At 40.6% G+C, this 24532-nt stretch overlaps 1 protein-coding gene across 1 annotated transcript in view; it reads right to left on the reverse strand.

The window, feature by feature from the left end:
• Window positions 1-18787, reverse strand: part of CHGB (chromogranin B) — a 31697-nt gene extending 12910 nt beyond the window's left edge. Inside the window, exons 1-2 of the mRNA XM_075204009.1 lie at window positions 18513-18787; window positions 10570-10613 (exon numbers count right to left, since the gene is read on the reverse strand). Coding sequence (XP_075060110.1) covers window positions 10570-10613; window positions 18513-18606 — 138 coding nt within the window. The 5' untranslated portion in view covers window positions 18607-18787. The remainder of the gene's footprint in view (window positions 1-10569; window positions 10614-18512) is intronic.
• Between the last annotated feature and the right edge of the window lie 5745 nt (window positions 18788-24532).

Below are 24532 nucleotides of genomic sequence, written 5' to 3' on the forward strand. Positions count from 1 at the left end.
CTTGGGCATATGTGAGATTCACTTTCCCTCAAATGTAAATGATCAAATGCCAACAATCAAGCTTAATTAATAACACAGTGATAATAGCACCGATTTGATCTAACCCATAAACAAATAATTTTCATTATTACTAAGATAATTAAGACGCTGGAGGTTTGACTTTTAATTGCATGTTTGGGTATTTATCAAAAACTCTGTGACATGTGTTTTATACCTAATTGTTGGTTCACATTACTCAACATAATGCGTTCTTACATAAAACACAATGCTAGTGAATTTACAGTTTTTCTCCTTTTCTGAAATTTGCAACTGCTTCCTATATATTAAAATACATTTATTATTTTATCCCTGTTGTTAAAAAGTCTTGTAATGTATTGTGTGTATGTACTGAAGAAACCTATGATGTGTTATGAAGTCTGACACTGAAGGCGACGGGACCTTGATCACTGTGGATGTTCAGTACAGTGGTGCTCAGCTGGGTTTTCAGGTGACTTACAATAGAATATATTGCATTTCTGACAATCTGGGAACATCGAATAAAGATCCTGAGACCCCACTTGAGCTCCTGACCCACAAATTGTGCACTGATTCATTACGGCAAGGAAAACAAAAAAATTAGTAACTTTGCACATTGGCAAAACCATGTTGCATTACAGGGGGATGGAAATTTAATATGTGAATGCAGATATATAGTTGGGAGAGAGTATGTCCTAGATCAACTTTAAATTTCAGTGAACAAATAAAGTATTTGTGTGCTACATGACAAAATAGCCAGTATGTTACTTATATGCAAAATAATAAACTAATTTGCACCCCTTGCATTGTAACATGGTAGTAGTGTCCAGGAGAAAACTTACTCCTTTTATTGCCTTACTTTCCTTAATGAATCAGGCCCCTCTTGTTTAGTGAAATTATTTTAGCTTTGTGTTATGCATTAGGCATAAATAACATTGCAGGGTGCATGCTTTACATAGTAGGATGAGGGCTAAAGACCTCTAAGTTGCTTACTTTAAGCCGCTGCTTTCCATTGGGGAAGTGTAAGGTACTCGCACATCTAACTATACAGTGTACTCAGGTATATGGACCTCCCTCCTGGTAGTATAGGGAGCAAATGAGTTCTTAAATACACATATCCATAATAACATAGTGTAAGGCCAGTGAAAACACCCCAACATGTGGAATAGGACTTTGAACCTTTCTAGAGATAGTTCCAATTTTAACACACTTGTATTTAAGGAAGTTGCCAGTTTGGGACAACCCCAGCTTCTGGTAGTAGTCACTCACCAAGCAACACTTTTGTGAGACCACATGGTTACCTGATAATCTGAGCTTCCAGTCCTACCCTGTCTGACAGCTTGTAGAGGAGACAACTTTGAGATGTTCTATTTAGTGCCACATTCACTCTACACATCCCATCTCCAGGCCTCAAGCACTCTAATCTCTTCCTATTGCCATCTATCAAATAATGTGAGGGTCCAGGAAGGTGGATTGCCACTAACTATGCTCAAGGGCAAATGCAGGATTTGCAGAGAGGGGGTTTCCACACCACGCCGCCAGTGGGCGTGACCAGCATGCATGGGGGGCGTGGCTATAATTGTACAGAGTGCTTGGCTGCTCTCCAACTCCCCCTATCCCCATAATATACATGGGCAATGCTGCGTGCACTACTGTTAGGTGCACACAGCTCTCCCTTCTCAAGCAGAGCCGTGTGAAGTGGGGGCAGGGTCCAGCCACCTCAATTATACAATGCCCCCGGTTTGGAGAGGGGAGACGGGTTCCAGGCACTAGGAAACCCCCCCTTTCCCCCCCCCCCACTTGGTTTGCCTATGATGCTGCATGCTGTATGGGAGTGGGCACCATCAAAGAGGGTTTGGTGTTGTTTCAAAATGGAAAAACCAAATGAAAAGCACTCTGCATATAACAAGCAATTCTTACTTTTTGTCATCCTAGGTGCTGTACAAATTAGTATTTAAACAATCATGTCAAGTTAGTTGTGTAGTGTGCTTATAGCATAAATGAATAATATTATTTCACAATCAACAAAATGTACCTGGAAATTGTGTTTAGAGATGTCAACTATGCCAGGGTCCTTAATCTTGGATGACAGGCTATGATGAAACATTATATTTTGGTAATGGAACTGGCTAGCAGGAGAATCAATTATACAATTTAATTTCAACAGCAATAGCAGCAGTGCCACCATAGACGATCGTCACTAAAGGATGTGTCTGGGGCTGGCAGGTATCTAAGGCTAGAATGCCACATACAGTCAAAAGGTTAACTAACAATTGAACTTTACTCCTTTCCAGCTCTCATTTATTAAACGGGTGATATATAATCAAAGCCACAGCTGCTCCGTCATGCTGCTAAACATGTTATGCCTTCTTCCAGATGCTAAATGGATTCCATGCATATTATCAATTCTACATGTCCAATTATAAATCAATTCTTCTTGACAGGAACATAATTGGATCTATATAAAGCCAGAGGTTCTATTGCATCAGAAAAGAAAACATCCATTTTCCAACAGCAGAAAAACCTTACCAAGAAGAATTGAACAGCCAGTGGCAAAAGCAGATCTGAAAATAACACTTACTTAGCCCTCAACTTACTTTTATATTAGTTTTAGAGGCGGTGGACTGGAAATGAGCTTGATATGTTTAGCACCTTCATACATTTTACCGTACTCTATAGGGAAATCAAAATATTTACAGGGCTATTTTTGCAGCGCAAAGGCAACCATAATAGCATTAGATCAATTCTTACCTTTCATTAACAAGCTGCCATTTTTAAATGTCAAGACTAGTCTAGCAGCCGTTAAACTGTGAATCACATTACAGTTCCCGGGAGCAAATCACTGGTCACATATTGGTTTTCAGGACTGTGAAAATGAAATCTACTTCAAATGTGGCCGCTGCAGATTCTTTAAAGACTTGGTGGTTTTGTTCCCCCATGGTTAATGTAGGCAGTGGTTTAAAAAGCAAACATCCGGGTCATGAAAAATAATGTTATAATCCATTCAGTTTATATTTCACCGAGCACAGTAGTGTTGTTATCCCCTTCCCGTGACTCATGCAGCCCCAGTGACTTGTAACCCTCAGGAAGATAGAATACAATTATCTGACAGTAATTGGGCAGATTTGTCATCAACCTTTTAATTAACTTCAGCCTCAGATGTGTAAAGAGAAGATGTGCACATGCAATAATCATACTGTCATGTACAATTATAATTTCCTCATAGATTTCAGTTTTATCTCTAAGTGTTACATTTACTAATAAATATTGAAAAAAACCTCCATGATTTCACAGATTCATATATTGCTAAAAACTAGAACAAAATGAGTCTGTGGTTGTGATCAATGGAAGGGAACCTGACATAAAAATACAATACATAGATATGTTTTGTAACATATATAATTGAGCTGTCCAATATATTTCATTAGACATTCATACACAGAATTTTTACATCCTAGAAATGTATCTGTTTCTAACCAGCTTTAGCTGTTGACTAAAACAGAGTTCCTAGCTTTCCAGATCCAAACATTGTGACACAAATAACCATGACCCTGATCTGTCCAAACCACATCCAGATGCACTCAAGTTATACCAGTATTTGCTGATGACAATGATGAAAATCACCACTATTGGAGGTTATGCTAGAATTTCTCTACAAATAGCAGCATTATACATTTCAGTTTTTCCCCAAATAAATAAATATATATTAAGGTTTTTTTCCACTGAGTTCATACAGTTTCAATTGCTTTGTTTCCTGACCACACATAGTTTTCAATGGTAAACTCAGACTCTCTTTCACATGAGAGTGTTTCAGCAATAAAATGACTCCTACTTAGCTTAGTGAGGCAGGAGAGTGGAGATATATTGGAAATAATTAGGGTCTATGAATTTAAAAGGCTGAGTGTGGAAGATGTGAGACAGGGCAGCAGAGATAGGCTGAACGTGGGGGATGTGAGATAGGGCATGTCACTCACCGGAGTGTGAGTGCCTCCACTCTGGCACGTGGTTCTCCATCTTTCCCGCTCACACCTGTGTGGAACCGTGGCCGTCCGCCATCCTGTCGCACTGGGCATGCGCAGGTCCCTTTAACAAACTACACCTGACCACTAATGTGATTGATGGATCAATCAACCCTCCCTACTTAAGGCACCTGCAGCCTTAGGTAGTTGCCTGATCTTGAAGTCTCACTCCCGGTGAACTTCTATAGGTGTGCAGTTTCCAAACTGCTTCCAGCTCTACTCCTGTGTGCAGTTTCCAAACTGCTTCCAGCTCTACTCCTGTGTGCAGTTTCCAAACTGCTTCCAGCTCTACTCCTGTGTGCAGTTTCCAAACTGCTTCCAGCTCTACTCCTGTGTGCAGTTTCCAAACTGCTTCCAGCTCTACTTCTGTGTGCAGTTTCCAAACTGCTTCCAGCTCTACTCCTATGTGCAGTTTCCAAACTGCTTCCAGCTCTACTCCTATGTGCAGTTTCCAAACTGCTTCCAGCTCTACTCCTGTGTGCAGTTTCCAAACTGCTTCCAGCTCTACTCCTGTGTGCAGTTTCCAAACTGCTTCCAGCTCTACTCCTGTGTGCAGTTTCCAAACTGCTTCCAGCTCTACTCGTGCTTCAGCTTCCACGCTGCTCCCTGCTCAACTCAGCGGCGGTTCCCATACCGCTACAACGCTTCACTTCTCAGCTGATTCCGGATCTACACAACTGGGTATGCTCTACTGACTATCGACTATTGCCTATTGCTCGCATACCAGTTGTATCCATTGTTGTTTGCTGCACAGGGTACAAGTACCCATATAGACTGTGTTACTGCATTGCTTCATTTAGGACAAGCTTTCACTCAAGCTACGATATCTCCTCACGCTACTACTTAGCGTTATTGTGCATATCTGCTGTGACCAGCTTCTCCTCACTGCAAGGCATCTACTCCATACAGACTATTCATTGTGCCTTCCATCTCTGCCTCACAAGACATTGCTCTACTCGCGCTGTTTCCATACAGCCATAGTTTGCCTTTCAACTTCACTCTCCTGCACCTGGACAAGTCCTCATTCCTTCTCACAGCAGTGGTACAACTTGCTGCACGCAGACCACTGACTTCCCTGCTACCTACCCGCACCTGGACAAGTCCTCCTATCACAGCGGTGGTACAACTTGCTATACGCAGACCACTGACTCTCCTATTACCTACCTACACCTGGACCAGACTCCTCACCATAGCGGTGGTACAACTTGCTGAACACAGACCACCGACTCCTCCTCTACCTACCATCACCTATCCACGTCCACTCCTCGTGTCTACATTATCTTCAGCCTCCAGTTTACTGCTCCAAGTCGCTGACTTTCCTCTAACCATAGCTGCAAGTCGCTGACTTCCTCAGACTATCTCTACTCTCCTGCTGTTGTGTCGCTCCAATCATTCACCTGCCTGCTTTGAGGTGCGTGCCATAACCCCGCCTCTCTAGCAGAGTTCCATCTGGTGAAACTCGGGTAAGTAACTCCTAGTGCCCGTGACAGTGCAGCAGGGGTAGGCTGAGTGTGGGGGATGTGAGACAGGGCAGCAGGGGTAAACTGAGTGTGGGGGATGTGAGACAGGTAGCAGAGATAGGGTGAGTGTGGGAGATGTGAGACAGGGCAACAGAGATAGTGTGAGTGTTGGAGATTTGATACAGGGCAGCAGGGGTAGGCTGAGTGTGGGGGATGTGAGACAGGACAGCAGAGGTAGGCTGAGTGTGGGGGATGTGAGACAGGACAGCAGAGGTAGGCTGAGTGTGGGGGATGTGAGACAGGACAGCAGGGGTAGACTGAGTGTGGGGGATGTGAGATAGGGCAGTAGAGGTAGGCTGAGTGTGGGGGATGTGAGACGGGAGCAGGGGTAGGCTGAGTGTGGGGGATGGGAGACAGGGGAGCAGGGGTAGGCTGAGTGTGGGGGATGTGAGACAGGACAGCAGAGGTAGGCTGAGTGTGGGGGATGTGAGACAGGGGATCAGAGGTAGGCTGAGTGTGGGGGATGTGAGACAGGACAGCAGAGGTAGGCTGAGTGTGGGGGATGTGAGACAGGGCAGTAGCGGTAAGCTGAGTGTGGGGGATGTGAGACAGGGGAGCAGGGGTAGACTGAGTGTGGGGGATGTGAGACAGGGTAGCAGGGGTAGGCTGAGTGTGGGGTATGTGAGACAGGACAGCAGAGGTAGGCTGAGTGTGGGGGATGTGAGACAGGGGATCAGAGGTAGGCTGAGTGTGGGGGATGTGAGACAGGACAGCAGAGGTAGGCTGAGTGTGGGGGATGTGAGACATGGCAGTAGCGGTAAGCTGAGTGTGGGGGATGTGAGACAGGGGAGCAGGGGTAGACTGAGTGTGGGGGATGTGAGACAGGGTAGCAGGGGTAGGCTGAGTGTGGGGTATGTGAGACAGGACAGCAGAGGTAGGCTGAGTGTGGGGGATGTGAGATAGGGCAGTAGAGGTAGGCTGAGTGTGGGGGATGTGAGACAGGACAGCAGAGGTAGGCTGAGTGTGGGGGATGTGAGACAGGGGAGCAGGGGTAGGCTGAGTGTGGGGGATGTGAGATAGGGCAGTAGAGGTAGGCTGAGTGTGGGAGATATGAGACAGGACAGCAGAGGTAGGCTGAGTGTGGGAGATGTAAGACAGGACAGCAGAGGTAGGCTGAGTGTAGGGGATGTGAGACAGGGGAGCAGAGGTAGGCTGACTGTTGGGGATGTGAGACAGGACAGCAGTGGTAGGCTGAGTGTGGGAGATGTGAGACAGGACAGCAGGGGTAGGCTGAGTGTGGGTGATGTGAGACAGGACAGCAGAGGTAGGCTGAGTGTGGGGGATGTGAGACAGGGGAGCAGGGGTAGGCTGAGTGTGGGTGATGTGAGACAGGACAGCAGGGGTAGGCTGAGTGTGGGGGATGTGAGATAGGGCAGTAGAGGTAGGCTGAGTGTGGGGGATGTGAGACAGGGTAGCAGGGGTAGGCTGAGTGTGGGGGATGTGAGACAGGGGAGCAGGGGTAGGCTGAGTGTGGAAGATATGAGACAGGCGGGGGGAGCAGGGGTAGGCTGAGTGTGGGTGATGTGAGACAGGACAGCAGAGGTAGGCTGAGTGTGGGGGATGTGAGACAGGGGAGCAGGGGTAGGCTGAGTGTGGGTGATGTGAGACAGTACAGCAGGGGTAGGCTGAGTGTGGGGGATGTGAGATAGGGCAGTAGAGGTAGGCTGAGTGTGGGGGATGTGAGACAGGGTAGCAGGGGTAGGCTGAGTGTGGGTGATGTGAGACAGGGCAGTAGAGGTAGGCTGAGTGTGGGTGATGTGAGACAGGGCAGTAGAGGTAAGCTGAGTGTGGGGGATGTGAGATAGGGCAGTAGAGGTAGGCTGAGTGTGGGGGATGTGAGACAGGGTAGCAGGGGTAGGCTGAGTGTGGGGGATGTGAGACAGGGTAGCAGAGGTAGGCTGAGTGTGGGTGATGTGAGACAGGGTAGCAGGGGTAGGCTGAGTGTGGGTGATGTGAGACAGGCGAGCAGGGGTAGGCTGAGTGTGGGAGATATGAGACAGGGGATCAGAGGTAGGCTGAGTGTGGGTGATGTGAGACAGGCGAGCAGGGGTAGGCTGAGTGTGAGAGATATGAGACAGGGGATCAGAGGTAGGCTGAGTGTGGGGGATGTGAGACAGGACAGCAGAGGTAGGCTGAGTGTGGGAGATATGAGACAGGGGATCAGAGGTAGGCTGAGTGTGGGTGATGTGAGACAGGGCAGCAGGGGTACGCTGAGTGTGGGTGATGTGAGACAGGGCAGTAGGGGTAAGCTGAGTGTGGGGGATGTGAGATAGGGCAGTAGAGGTAGGCTGAGTGTGAGATATGGGAATTATTGAGTCTATGATTGAAGGGAAATACAGAGGAAATAGCTGCACATTTCCAATTTTTCCTCTATAATTTGCATCTTCGTTGCCTTGCACATCCTACACTCTGTGTGTGCCTGGAGAAATCAGGGTGGAGCAAGTTTAATTATCTTACGTGTACAATTTTGTGATGCTAACTGTTTAATTATTTAGATTATTAACAGAAAAAAAAATATTTTAGGGAGAAATATTGGATATAAAAAAGTTCTACCATTGCATTGTAGAAACAAAAATACTACCGTGTTAATTTTTTTTTATAATTTGAACAAAAGTGTTTATGTGCCAAACATACATGTCAGAGAACAGTCTAAAAGCCACATAAGCAGGCACTGGAAAAATGGCAACGCTCTCTATCTAACCCTGTTGTCTGCATATGGTTCCATATCACTAAGAGGACTCCGAGCAGCTTTAATCCACCGAATATGCCTGTGTAAGTGTGTTGTCACTGCCAATGTGAGTGTATTTATAAATACACCAAAACCAAAATAGGTATATCTGATGTTTATGGTTATAGAGTTCTGTTGCCAAAAAAATACCCAACAAGACCATCACAAATTAAATTGAAGTTATTTTAATATGGAGCCAATTTACAATTAATTTCTGTATGCCTGAAGTGCATAATGGGATAATGACCCAATGCTATGCTTCTTTCATTCAGCAGTGCAAGTAAAATATACATGCTGTATCTAATAGCAATCAATTGGCCGTTAGCTCTAATTAGTCAGACTACACTGTACGGATGAAAATTGATTTCAGTATATAATGTTCTCTTTGACTCATATTAAATAAGTCGTATAGATAAATGGGCTGTCTGACACTGGACTGCAGATAATGTTTTTTTGTGGGTACAATGAAGACTGTTGAGAATAAACACTTATTTTAAAACAATTGACTATATTTCCAGGTAGTTTGTATAGTTTGGACTTTTGGTCATTATTGACAGCTGGCTTCGCAGTACATGTGCCATAAGACTTCATCAGTCCCACTGACCAGTGTCTGCACCTCGCCATTCTCACCGCAGGCTATGCCTGCAATCTTGTCAGTGGCATTTTGGTAATGGACCATGGATAGATGCCCATTTTAATGCCTGCCTACTTTCCTAACTGAAAAATTGGGATACAATAGGCTAAACTCCCAATCCAATTCCATCCACCCAGTCATGACCACATTTTGTCAAAACCATGCTTCCAATTCATAAGGACATGTCTCTCTTATGATAAATTATTATTATTATTCTTCTTATTATTATTATTATTATTATTATTATTATTTATGAATATTGCAGCACGAATTTCTGCAGCCCTGTACAGTGGGCAATCACAGCATAGTACAGAGACGCGGAGGACCAATAGGCGAAATACAAAACAATCAAAGGCAAAAATACAGGACATTCAAGAAGCATTAATGCAAGATCAGCATGAAATTATGCATAAGACCACACATTATACTTAAGAAATTGTCTCAAAATATCTCAAAATAGGACTCTTTTCCCTACTTATTATTGCTCCTTATTCATATTCGATAGCCCAAATTACCTAAAAGAAAAATTCACCTATGTGGACTATATAAGGTGTAAAATTGCAAGCCCAAAGGGTCAGTCTTGCCATATAATCTCTATGCTATGTCTAATTGTTTCCTGGCTCCATGGCTGCCTACCTATACCTACCTTTTCCACTGATTTTATTTTTCTTTTCGGTCGTAAAGGTGTAAACAGACCTCTGATGTAATTTGTGCAGTATATAGTCTAATAAACTGTTTCTTTTTTACGATATATTTGTAAATCATTTTAACAAAACCAAAGTAAATAACAAATGAATTATCCAAGTGTTGCAACCTGACTTGTGTCGCACCTTAATAAAATGGAAATTAAAATATTTAATTATGGTATATTCTGACCAGAGACATTGCACATTTATTGACATGACACTTCAGAATGGAATGTGTATGCTTCTAGCAGTAACAACATATTGTCTGTTTATGCAGGAACTGTAATATATCCAACAGTAGCCACAGATCGTGTGTAGAAAGAGTAATTGTACTGTCCAAATCATAATATATTATAATAGATGTGAATGGGGACACGTTACGAAAGGTTCTCTGTCACAGGAAGAAATGAGCCTCTCTCAGTTAAAGAACAACACACATCTTCAAAATGCAGGGAAGATAGTAACATTGTAATAGGACAATCATGAAATCAACATGGGTGGCCTGGTCATTTTTGACCTGGAGGTAAATGAAAACTAATGGGCACGTAGAATGATAGCAATATCTGACATGTTAACAATACTATCATAGGAAACTTGAAATTGGCTGCTATGTCTTCCTGCATAATCATTATCATTAGATCTCCTCCTAAAGCTTTGTGTGGGGGGTGGACCGTGTCACTGTTGGGCCCACATATCAAAAGAGAGCTGTCCCAAGCGTTAGACCCATTCTGTTTACTATTAAACATGTATTTAGGTGGACATCTTTATGTAATTACTATAAATAGCTGTGCTGTCACATAAGTGCGGTATACAGTGCACTAACTGCAGCACTTAAGCCCCATCATCCTCTAAGCTCTCATATGTAGAACCTTTGTGGCTGCTGCTGCTCACATGAACACTTTGCCAGTCCCCTGTATATCAGCTTAACAACAATAACACAAACATAGGAAAGGGTTTAATAACGTACCATCTCTTCTGGCCGGACTCCTTTATCAAATGGAGCTGCAGTAACTGTATTAGGGGAGGAAAAGACAATTACTAATACAATATATCTTATCACATCGCAGATCATATCACCTCTTCATGACAATTCATATAATTGTTTAATCCACAAAACCTTTACCTCCACTTAGCACAGGTGACAGGTCAGTGTTGTTAATAATAATAATAATAATAATAATAATAATAATAATAATAATAATATTATTATTATATATAAAAATCACCAACATAGTACTCGGCACTGTACATCGAGGGGATTGTGATACAAACAAATAACTTATATTGACATGAAACAGAAAGTAAAAATGCCGTAACTTTATCCCACCATTACAGATATTTAAGTTGTGAAGTTGTATTTAAAGTTGAAAATGTAACTGTATAAAGACAATGTTAAATTATTTACAGCTCAGAAAACCACTTGCTAAAATACGACTTTGGTGTCTGCACAATTTAAATACTATGATGACATAATAACTGCTGAATAAGAATATGTACAGCGCTACGGAATTTGCTGGCGCTATATAAATAAATGTTGATGATGATGATGATGAATATGGAACTGTACCCTGCTGTTCACCTTTATGTGTTATATATGTATACAGTGTCTGTGGCCTGCTAGCAGCTACTCACACTGCACAAGCACCATTTATGAACTTTTCCATGTCCTTATCATGTACATTGGTAAATACAGTCCTTAGACCTGATGACATGATGTTACATGACCAGTCACCTGGGGTCGGTAAATCCCGACATAAACATTTTCATTATACTATTTGAGTTATGTAATGGGTATGTATTTTATATTTTCCTTTAACAGCTTTCAGTTACATATATCTAGGGATCTTATTTTTTTAAATGGAAATGGAAGCGGAATACCCCTTCAAGCACAATGTGCTTAATCTATAGAAGCCACTAAGTACTTTTGGATGTAAAATTCAGGAAACCTTAATATAGATCTTCCCTTACAAACTTAGTGTCTGCGTAGCTGAACATGTCTATTGATTCTTTCTCAGACAGATCGAATCACATAAATGTATTGGTCATTTCTATCACAATTCTATATTAAATAACAAAACAATAAAAAAAACACATTCTAAACATAAAATTCCTCTCTAAAGAGTACCCGCTATACATTCTCATTTGATCCTGATTTATCAATTTATCTTGGCATAGAAATGCTTACAACACCTCCGGCCAATAATAATGAATGCAAATATGCACCAGATAAAAGGTTCTAACGCAAAATAAAATATATCTTTTTATTCTAATTGATAAACAGTGCATTCAATATAGACACAATTACAATAAAATAGACCCTCCAGTGTTCTACAAATGCACCCAATGCTCTTACTAACAACATTCACAAAGGGAGATGGCTGAGGAGGGATTTCTTTTTTGGTACAAACTCATATCCCCAAAAACACCCCAAAAATCTACTATACAAACCCTATGGGAAAATGATCTAAATAGTCCTTACAAACGATCAGCTGAAGTCCATTGTTATGAATACCCAACTACTATCCAGATGGCTGCCAAACTAATAGAACCTTTCTCACTCCAGACTGGAGTGTAATTGCAGTGAGGTTCGCAACATTATCCATATTATCCACCTCCAGCAGCAATGGACACACATTTTAGCCTTATTAGCAAAGTACTAGGAATAACTATACTACCCTCTCATAAATAGTGCTACTAAGGCACTACCCCCCAAACATACTGAATTCATACCATTAGACCAACAATAGAAACATTTTTCACTCCCACCCATAACCAAGACAATAACTAAAATTCTACATGCTATACACAACCTCTACTTCCTCCCCATTCATGAAATGATATAAGTGTCATGTTTATATTACAGAGGAAAAACCTCCACTATCTGATCCAAACATCATGTCCTCCAATAACACAACGGACTCTCCTAACTTAAAGACAAGCCAGGAAATGCCAACTATATGTTCAAATAGACCTACAATACTATATGGGCCATTAAACCTGTTCTATGTATGTCTGTATATTAGTAGTAAAAAAACAGCTATTGTAGGCTCTTGCCTTATACATGAGTATTGTAACGTCTTTGGTGACTGTGTCTACCCACACATGTATGTCCCTTAATCCCCTTGTCCTTTAAAAATGCAAACAAAGACTAGTGATGCGAATAACATAGATACTCTTTATATGTTACGATTTAAGCTCTGAGATCAGAAGCTAATCCAAGATGTTTTTCTGTTCAGTGAATTGTGAACTCCATGACCCTGCTATATTTTACACAGAGAGATTTCACATTATTGAAGCTACAGTCTCTATCTGTAAAATGCCTACTGTAAGCTTGTTATGTGATAATTTCATCTGGATTAAAAAATAAATGAGAGCTCTGTTCTAACATTGAGCGCTTTGATAATAATGACTTCCAACCAGCACACACATTTAATGAGGGATCTAGGGTTTAGGAGCCATGCAGTAACATCTAGTTTCAGCTTCCACTATAGAACTGCTGTATTCCAGCTCTTTAATATCGCACTACTTGTTCTATATCTGAGAAATTATATAGTAGTCCAGGAAACATCTTTTATTTTTTGGAATCTTTTGCCTACTATGTTTGCTCTTGCCGTTTTACCTGAAACCCTCACAAACACACTCCATCAGGCTTTCTCCACTTTCAGTCTTTATAAATAAAATCTGTTACATTACAGTCTTATATACAGTATATGCATAGGATACATATAACATACCCCCAGAGGGTGGAGGTACACAGAGGCTTCTCCAGCTGAAGAGGCGCTCATGCCTAATTTTTATAGCATTTTGTTTTCAGGAATAGTATAGTAGTTTTACAGCTTACAGCTTTTATTGAGCCCTTAAAACGCTCTGTGTGACTGGAACTGCTAAGATATAACAGACATTACTTGGATAGCATTGGACGATTATCCAAAACGTGTGTTGAAACTCGCTCAAGGTGACTGGTGTGACAGTCTCTGTTGTACTCATAAAAATGAATTATTTCATTATGAGGTGATTACATATTGCATTGTAAATGTGACATGTAAAGCGTATGTATGACAGTATCCAAACGCGAATAACAAACACACATACTGTAGCGGTAATATGGTACACACATCAAGCGGTAATACGGTACACATATCAAGCGGTAATACGGTACACACATCCACCGGTAATACCGTACACACATCAAGCGGTAATACGGTACACACATCCATTGGTAATACGGTACACACATCCAGCGGTAATACGGTACACACATCCATTGGTAATACGGTACACACATCCATTGGTAATACGGTACACATATCAAGCGGCAATACTGTACACACATCCAACGGTAATACGGTACACATATCAAGCGGTAATACCGTACACACATCCAGCGGTAATACGGTACACACATCAAGTGGTAATACCGTACACACATCCAGCGGTAATACGGTACACACATCAAGCGGTAATATGGTACAAACACCAAGCGGTAATATGGTACACACATCAAGCGGTAATACGGTACACATATCAAGCGGTAATACGGTACACACATCCACCGGTAATACCGTACACACATCAAGCGGTAATACGGTACACACATCCATTGGTAATACGGTACACACATCCAGCGGTAATACGGTACACACATCCATTGGTAATACGGTACACACATCCATTGGTAATACGGTACACATATCAAGCGGCAATACTGTACACACATCCAACGGTAATACGGTACACATATCAAGCGGTAATACCGTACACACATCCAGCGGTAATACGGTACACACATCAAGTGGTAATACCGTACACACATCCAGCGGTAATACGGTACACACATCAAGCGGTAATATGGTACAAACACCAAGCGGTAATACGGTACACATATCAAGCGGTAATACCGTACACACATCCAGCGGTAATACGGTACACACATCAAGCGGTAATATGGTACACACATACTGTAGTGGTAATACGGTTCACATATCAAGCGGTAATACGGTACACACATCAATAGTCTTGACAGCTGTTAGGCAGGGTCAAATTTTGCATATATCTTTGGAATATTGGACTATTGGAATTATACAAGGAAAGACTTTTGTACCTTATTGTGATATTTTGAACATTGGAACCTACTCACCATAACCTCTGATTATCAGAATAACTCTATTATTGACTATTTATGCTCTTTAGCAACAGTTTTTGGATTTTAATCACTACTATTCAGACCATAAGAACTGTATTTATGTAGCATATCTGACGTAGATTGCTTATTATTTACTCTGGTGTGAGGGTTATACAAACTCTACGTTTGTGTGTTATACACAAGACCCTGTTTGGTCTAACCTTCAAGTTGAAAACTAGACATTTAAACAAATCTAAGACAGTTATTTGACCACGATGATATTCTATAAAGGTTGTTTTTTCTATTACTTCTCTGTCAGTGTTACTTTTATACTGCTCTATGATTGTCCCTTACACATCATATACTATTGTCACCACTCTGTGATACATTATCTTCCTTCCATTTGCACCTTGGGGTATCCTTATTGTTGGTCACCGTGCAAATTATTAGGTTACGGAAGTCTGGAGCGCTCTTCTGCTCACAACAATGGAGATAGACATACAGTAATGCTGAGGTAAAATCTTAGAAGGTTTGATGCACTTTGAGGCTGATAGTTTTTCAACTGTGAAGGAACATGAGGGAATTGTGATTAGCAAAGCCAGCAATGTCAAAACATGATGAAAGTCGCTGACGGTGGACTTCTCTGCTTCAATAAAGGATTCCTCAATATGAAATGGTTAATCAACAATTTATGAATTGTTAGGCCTGTTCTGGAACATCACCATCCATCAGATGGAAGAACGGCTCATGCAGTATTTGTTGACTGCTCCAAAGGTATTTTAGATTTAAGAGGTGGCAGTGGAGTTAGATCAATTATCCACCATGAAAGCATCTTCATGTGTACATACAGAGTGCTTCATCAATAAGGGATTGAAGTTAGCGAAATGCATTTTGCACATTAGATTCCTAGGGGCCTAAACTTTGTGAAGTTCTATCACCTTATATAAGTATGTTTAGGATACCATAGGCCGTCCTGTAATATCTGATACCATTACTATTATTACCCATTATTGTTATACTACCAACATACTTCTTTCCAATAAAGTATATGGCACAATCAAGTGACCCCTGAACTGTGGAGTATGCAGCCCAATCGCCCTATATGTAGAGGTCTAGCTGTATTGATCACCATCCCTGTTCCTTTGTTTCTCAGGAGAGCCTGGCGCAGTTATGTGCAAACAGTGCGACTGATTTCACCTGTGACAGATGGTCAATAGGGCCGTTTGTCTTGAAGAATCATCCTCCACTTATATACCTGTTTTATTTCATTATTATTACTATTATTTATTTATTTGTCAGCCATAGAAAGTTAGGGGACAGAATACATAGAAAACAGTTACATGCACGGCAGCAACAATATGAATGTAGCTGTAACTAAGGGTGTAGAGCAGTGTTGGCTAACCTGTGACACTCCAGGTGTTGAGAAACTAAAAGTCCCAGCATACCCTTCCAGCAATAAGCTGCTATATATTTGCAAAGCATGCTGGAACTTGTAGTTTCACAACACCTGGAGTGTCACAGGTTAGCCAACACTGGTGTAGAGGGCCCTGAGAGTTTGCAGTCTAGTGGACATGAGGGTGCAGCTGAGGAGCACATGACTCAGGTTGGAATCTGAGAGAGCTGGGTGTCCGTGCTCACTGGGGGGAGGGTCTGTGAGGGAGATGGTTATGTAAGCTACAGACAATAGATGGGTACAGTATTTTATTTTTGTAAATGTTATTTTTACTTAAAAAACAGTGGGTCCAATGATCTCAGTTTTCAGAAATGGTGTAATGTTGTTGCTTCATCAGTTTTATACTTTTGTAATTAATGGCATTTCTATTAGTTTCTCTGTCTATCTAGGGGGGGGGGGATATTGGGCAAATCACAACTATTGGGATGTAAAAAGGCAGTGATAAAAATATGTAACTGTGTCACATTATCTTAAAATAACATTAATCACATTAACAATAGCGCAAACTATGGATAAGAATGGAAAACTGTGCACAAATAAATGTAATTGGCATCAATTTAGTTTGATAAGAATATCCCTATGTTGCTCTCAAAAGCAATTTACAGTACTTATCTGTAGTGAATATTGCATTTCAAACCAATTAGTTACCTTGTCTATGTTACATAAAGGTAAATAAACATAGAATGAAATGTAAAAAATAAATATAAATATATATAAATGATATGTGTGTGTATATACCCACCTTTCCTGCTAAACATGAGTGTGGCATAGCATAGCATCCAGTCATAGCATTTCTCATTTAATAACCTTGTATATAATTAATTGGAGAGAGAATGCAATGTGGGTAGCAGGCTTAGACGTACACCTACTGTCTATAGGGTTCTTGTGCCACATACCCTTATTTTTCAGTTGGTAAACGTAATTTAACATGATGCAATGCAACACATTTTGCAGTAGTAACAATACTGTAATATATAACTGGAAATGGCAACATTATCAATGAAGTGTTTTATTCCATATTTATGCAAATAAACTGCACTATATAAAAGATGGACACAGAAAGAGAGGAAACATAAGGAAAAACCTACAGGATTGGTTCATCATGCCTCTATATTGTTGTATGTATGGAATTAAAATGTATCTATATTAAAAATATATGTTGTATAACTCAATATTAAGAGCACATGAGTGCAACATGTGGTCAGTACAGAAGTAAATGTGTCCACAGTTCTAGAATGTATGTATTTAATTATATTCATTTACTATTTCTGTTGAAATGTTTAGTAGATACAGAATAAATTATTGTAGTTAAACATATGTAGTACTTCTCTTTGGTCACTAGATGTCCTTTATAGTACTTAACAGCTGTAGCCTATAACGAAGTATTTTAACTACTGTTACTCTTCCATACCTTAAAACCAACCGTTATTTGTGCACTAGAACAAACAATCAATTTTGCATAACAGATTACTCACATAAATATCGAACATTGTCTTTATAGATCAAGCCACACACCTGTATCCTAGTACTCTATTTAGCTGTGACATATAGGGGGCTATATATATTATAATATAATATAATTTCTACTAAATTTCTACTAAAGCACACATACTACAAACATGTACAATGCAAATGCTTAGGTGATAAATCGTCTAATGTAGACATTAGGGCATCATTCCCAATATACTTCCATTTTCTTTAAACTCCTGCAGGGCAAGAGTGTAGACATGTAATGAGATAAAAGCCAGCGAGCCAGAGGTCACAACATTTATCTGTCACAGTAAATAATTGCCACCTCTTGCAGAATAAGCAACAGTTTTCAATCACCTCCAGTTTCGGCGACAACACTCGGCTAAAAGTGTCAGCAAATAGTCTCCTGTTGAATCTTTTATGATCTGTTACAGCAATAACAGCAGTGAGAACCCTTAGACTGTAACTTAACAAGGAGCAGCGCTGTCACAATGTTACTTACAGTATTATTCACAAAGACAAAAGGGGCTGTGGCACGTTTGTGATGCATTTTTGTATCTGAGCCATAGGGTTCCCGGCTCTCGCAATTTAGCAGACTGTGTTAAAAAAAACAACAACTCATAACTCACAACTGTGTTGACGATGCCACGTTATGTGTTGCTAGATTACAACTTTAATTAAACACTGTAAAATACATGACTATATACAGTACTGTATGGAATGGTTAATGTGTGTCCTGTTGACAGAAGCTGCACCCATTAAGCAGTGCGCTGTCCTTGGTGCTGAATAGCTGGATGCCCCGTGTAATGTTCTGCAGTCCAAGGTGCTGAATGTCTGCACCCTCTCCCGCTGCACCATCACTTACCTTCCAGGGTGAACATCAGGAAGCTCAACAGGACCAAGACGGGCGGCATCTTCCTTCTCATAGTCCCCCGCCCCTCTCCTGTCTGTCTAAGCATATACTGCTGCTTCTTCCTTCTACTTATGGGAGCTGTTCAGCTAGTTCTGTGCCCCCCTTTAGAGTGCTGGGCGTTTGAGGTGTTCAGGGCTGGATCCCTCGCTTGCAATGACAGCTGCTGGTGAGCTTGGCTCTATTTAAAGGGAAGGTGCAGGCGTGGGAGGCTGGGCTGTTCTCCTGCATGTTAAACAGGCAAGCTAGCTATCCCCTATCTCCTTCCAGGAATCTGCGTCACGACGATCCCCCCAAAGAGTCTATTTATGCTGAAATGTTCATCAGCATGAATTATTGATCCTGGGATGCTTTGTGTCGGAGATTATACAGATATGGGCGTGCAGTGAAGGAAAAGAAACATCAAACCCCATTTATGTTTATATATGTCACATTGTGTAGAAAATTAGGCATTATCCCGAGGAAGAAATACATTTTTCAGGTGTTATATGATTCTGGGATCCTTTTAAACCTTTTATTTTTCAGTAAATACAAAGGAATATCTAAATATTAAACCCAGTCATAATAGTAAGTACTTTACAAATAAAATATCTAACCCACCATCAGTGAGTGCTCTCTAGACAATTGTTTGTCCCTATTGTATATAAGATTAATATACAGCAACCATTCTGGGTAGAAACAGTTTTGAAATATAATATAATTTCTACTAAAAATAATGAAATACTAGTTGCAAACTGCTTTGCAAAAAGTTCTGATTCTTTAAGTGTTGGGAATATGTAACTGCCACATTTTTACTAGTAATTCTCTCTCAGGAGCATTCATTATATAACATTTCCAGAGGAAAAAACAGTGAAATAGCACATTTTTAAATCAAGTTATTGCTAAAGCGTTCAGCTATTGTATTCTCCATGCTAGTGTTATTTGTTTTATAGCTTGGGTGAAATTGAATACAGATTCATGTATAACCAAGAGTTTGTAAAAAAAAAAGATATATGCATATTTGTCTTTATGAGAAAGCAATCTCATTGTCATGAAATGTTTGGTGCTATGCAAAGACTGAGCATTCTGGGTTTTACAAGCACAAACATCATTGCAAGAATGCAGTTGCAGACACAGCCTCAGAGGGATAATTTGTTAAAATCTTATGTACACTATATGGACAAAAGTATTCGGACACTTGACCATTACACCAACAGGGACTGTAATCATCATCATCAACATTTATTTATATAGCACCAGCAAATTCCGTAGCGCAGTGACATTGTATTCAAATACATATACTTTAATATGGAGTTGGTCGCCCTTCTGCAGCAATAACAGCTTCCACTCTTCTTGGAAGTCTTTCCACAAGATGTTGGAGTGTTTATGTGGGAATTTGTGCCCAATCATTCTGTACAGCATTTAAGAGGTCTGGCAGTGAAGTAGGACAAGAAGGCCTGGCTCACAGTCTCCCTTCCAGTTCATCCCAAAGGTATTTGATGGGATTGAGGTCAGGGCTCTGTGTGGGAGAGTGAAGTTCTTCCACACCTAACTCATCAAACCATGTCTTTGTAGTCCTTGCTTTGTGCACTGGGGCACAGTCATGTTGGAAAAGAAATGGGCCTTCCCCAAACTGTAGCCACAAATTTGGAAGCATAGCATTGTCCAAAATGACTTGTTATGCTGAAGCATTAAGATTGCCCTTCACTGGAGATAAGGGGCATAGCCCAAACCCTGAAAAATAGCCCCATACCGTTATCATTCCTCCACCAAACTTCACAGTTGGCATTGTGCAGTCAGGCATGTAACATTCTCCTGGCATCGAACAAACCCAGACTCGCCCATCTGACTGCCAGAGAAATGTGATTCGTCACTCCAGAGAACACGTCTCCACTGCTCCACAGTCCTGTGTCGGTGGGCTTTACACCACTCAATCAGACGCTTGCCATTGGTCTTGGTGATGTGAGGCTTGCATGCAGCTGCTCGGCCATAGAAACCCATTCCATTAAGCTCCCGCTGTATAGTTTGTGTGCTTACATTAATGCCAGTGACAGTTTGGAACTCTTCAGCTATGGAATCAGCAGAGCATTGGCGACTTTTACGCATCATGCACCTTAGCAGTAGCTGACCCCGCTCTGATTTTACGTGGTCTTCCGCTTCGTGGCTTAGTTGCTGTTGCTACTAAATGCTTCCACTTTCTAATAATATAACTGTGAAATATCCAGCAGGGATGAAATTTCACAAACCGTCTTATTGCAAAGGTGGCATCCTATCACAGTACCACGCTGGAAGTCATTGAGCTCTTCAGAATGACCAATTTTGTATCACAAATGTTTGCAACTAGAGACTGCATAGCTAGGTGCTTGATTAGATACATCTCTAGCAATGGGTCTGATTGAAACACCTCAATTTAATAATTAACACGTGTGGCCAAAATATTATTATCCATATAGTGTATCTATTAGTATCACTATTTAAATCTTGAAAAGTAGCGAAGCCTATTGATGAGCATTTCAAATTATAGAAATACAAAAAGGTCAAAATAATTCATTCTAACGTCCTGCATACAATACAAATTAACTAATGTAGAATGATATTTAATTAAACTAATGATACATCTAAGGAATTTTGCTTTAGTTACAGATAAATTGCACAAATAGGTTCTCTCATTATGTAGATCCACCACTGAAGTGAAAGACCAGAGGGTACATTTATCAAGCTGCGGGTCTGAATAAGTGGAGATGTTACCTATAGTAACCAATCAGGTTCTAGCTGTCATTTTGTAGAATGTACTAAATAAAGCATAACTAGAATCTGATTGGTTGCTATAGGCAACATCTCCACTTTTTCAAACCCGCAGCTTGATAAATGTACCCCCTGATCACAAGGTTAAGTTAAAAGGTGCATGTGTCAATAGTCAACTTTAGCTATGGATAAATTACAGCTTAAAGTATCACTTAACTTATCATATTGTTTCATCATAAAAGTGTATATCGTCCTACTTATCAATATACATAAGGAAATAATCTAACATATGTTCCTTGACAAAACTTGAGATGTTTGTCATTGTGTCCACAAATGTTATCCAGCTTAGTGTAGGCTACTGCTCAATGTTATCACCTGTTTCAGGAGCTCAGTGGTATCCTACAGTGTTTGTATTCTTAGGAGTTTAATATGCCTATGAAAAATGTATCCCCAGTTAGGACTTGTAAGTTTTATGCTGTTGTCCATGTGGTTAATACTGTCCAAATGGAGCTTGGAAGGAGATAGGGATCATCAGGGACGCCAAGAGGAATTTGGGGCCAAAGAACAGCAACTACTTGGGACCCCTTTGATAGATGATTAGAAATGAGTGTTTGTACTGCTGCAAAGCAGTGGCGTACCTCTGAAGGGGCATGGCCACACTGTATTGGGGTCATGGCCATGGCCTTTTTGGACCTCTGGGATGAATGACCCATATGGAGAGGAAATTAAGGTCATTTACACGTGGCTGACTTTATAGAAGCTTTAGTCTGTTTTTCAGTCCAACAGGTATTTGATATAAATGCCATGTGCAACGTTAATGCACTCAACAAGAATCAATGATTTCAATAACAAGTGTCATTCATACTCTGTTCCCCATGTAGTGAATGAAGCTTATTCAGAGTGATGCTGATGGAAGAACTCTGTTTATGTGGAAGTCTGAGACTTGCAGGAGCTGGAGATTATTCTCCAAGATTATAAGAGGTTTTTTTGTAGGTTAAAATGCTCAAGTGAACATCATATCTATAACACCATAACATCTGTCCTTCTTTTTAACACAAATACCTCTGTCCTCATTCCTTGCAAACTATCCCTCTTAACTCCATATTTGTTTATCCACTTTGCATGGCTGTCCATAGGGGCACAGAGGAAGGATGAGTAGCAGCAGAGGGAGGGTAAGAATATTAAGGTGGCAGAGATCTAGGGTCTCATCTAGAGCTGTATAGTAAAAAATACATTTGTTCCAAAAACTGTCTGTAGGGCTCCTAATTTATCACCACCCTGTGCGTTTAGTTTTCTGTGGTGCTTGTAGAATATGAAAGTTTGCCAGTATGCCTCTGCTTGATCTCGCTAAAACTATAGTTGCCATGACCTTAGTATGTTTAAAGTTATGAACTTTTTCTACCTCCTCTGACCCCTTGTTTGTCCCTGTCTGTGGGACTGTGAATATTGGGGTTAGAGTTTCATCAAGGAAGTGAACACAATTTCCGTGTTTTTTTTAAAGGGATTGAAATTGCCATCATGTACATCCGTATTCAAGTACAAGTGCATGTGAAGAAATGTTTCTAGTTGAATACGGTTATAAGTACGCTCTGCTTATACGCCACTTGCCATATGCACAACACAACACACTGCAGGATATGCACAATGCATATGTGCAATATAAAGTCCCATCAGAATGCACAGAAACAAAATATTTAACATATAAACACCTGTTAATAATGTAATCATTAATAAAAATACATTGGGGAAAAAAGTTAACTTTTTTCTTGATTGCTTTACAAGAAATACATTTTTTAGGATGTTATTATTGCCTTCATAAAATGCATTTTTACAGTTGTTCTTAATTGCAAACACATGTTCTATCATGCATATACGTCCGTCATCACTATCACTCAGTACTTACACCTGCCTTGTAGCTGGTGCAAGTAATAGTGCTAAAAATCACGTACCTGAGAGATGCCCAGAGTTTGATTCGGATAAATGTGTGTGTACTTGACCTTGGCACTCCCTTACTGTACATTGAGTACATGATTACACCTCTTCCCTCCCCCGTTACACCCTTCAAATCATAGGCTGTCGAAAAATGTCATTTGCGTTCAAAGATGAATTGTAGGCTCTGGCGTTCACTGGCGTATAGTCTGTTTCTGAGTATGGGCAGAGCAACTTTGCAGAAAATACAGCAGGCAACAGGACTTACTTCCTTAATGAATCAGACCCTACATCTCAGATTTGCCAACACAAACTACTAGTGTCACAACAGCATCCCCTATTTGCCACATTTATTACAGTACAGTTACTAGTTGTTACTAGAATCTGTATAGTGGATACTGGAAAGATATTTAGACTTTAGTAGCTATCAGAATGGGACTGTACAATATGTACTGGTTAAATAAAGGTCTGTTTAGTATAATGTTTTATGTATGTCCTTGTTTCATGTATGTCCTGTTTTACCTACTGTATGGCGCTGCCGAGCGCTGTTGTGCCTTACAAATCTACGATTATAATAATAATAATGTTCATCAGATTTGGGCTGCATTGTATACTGGTCAGCAGGGGCTCTGCAATGTATACTGGTCATCTGAATGGAGGTCTGCAGTATGTATCGGTCATTAAAAGGGTGCCCTGATCCCTATGGGGAGCACATTGACTACACACAATGCTTGATAGACCTTGATTGTAGACTGCTTTATATTTGCTCCATTAAGTGTAATGACCTTGTCTTTGATAAAGTTTGGCTGAGCTAAAAGAAACGCGTCGACAGCGGGGAGTAAGAAGAAGCTATCGATACTGGTCGTTCCATAATCTTTCCATAATCTTAGAGCTGATGCCTATCCAAGTGGAATTTACTCTGACTTAAATTATTTATCACGGTGGCCACCAAATTCCTTCCATATTCAATGTGAGACCTGATGATATGAGCTGATTGCAGCTACATTTGGAGCTAACTTTGTTTCTCTGCCAGCGGTTGGCTTAGTGCATTCAGAGTGGTGTGTGAAACAAGCCTAACTACTGCAGGATTGTGTCAGGAGTTATTTGCTAGTATGGAAGGTAGGATTGTGTCGCTATTGTGACTTTTAACAAAACCAGCACTATTTCCATTTGGATTCTGGATGAATATCAGTGGACATTATCTGTTTTTTTTAGATGAGACTGGTCTCGTTTATCTTATCTGTTTATGATTAAGTGTTTTTATTTTTACATATGTGGCTTTATTAAATAAAACATTCATTATGTTATACTATTCCCAGTAT

Source organism: Mixophyes fleayi, chromosome 3 (genome assembly GCF_038048845.1).
Source record: "Mixophyes fleayi isolate aMixFle1 chromosome 3, aMixFle1.hap1, whole genome shotgun sequence".
In the NCBI taxonomy this organism is placed as follows: domain Eukaryota; kingdom Metazoa; phylum Chordata; class Amphibia; order Anura; family Limnodynastidae; genus Mixophyes; species Mixophyes fleayi.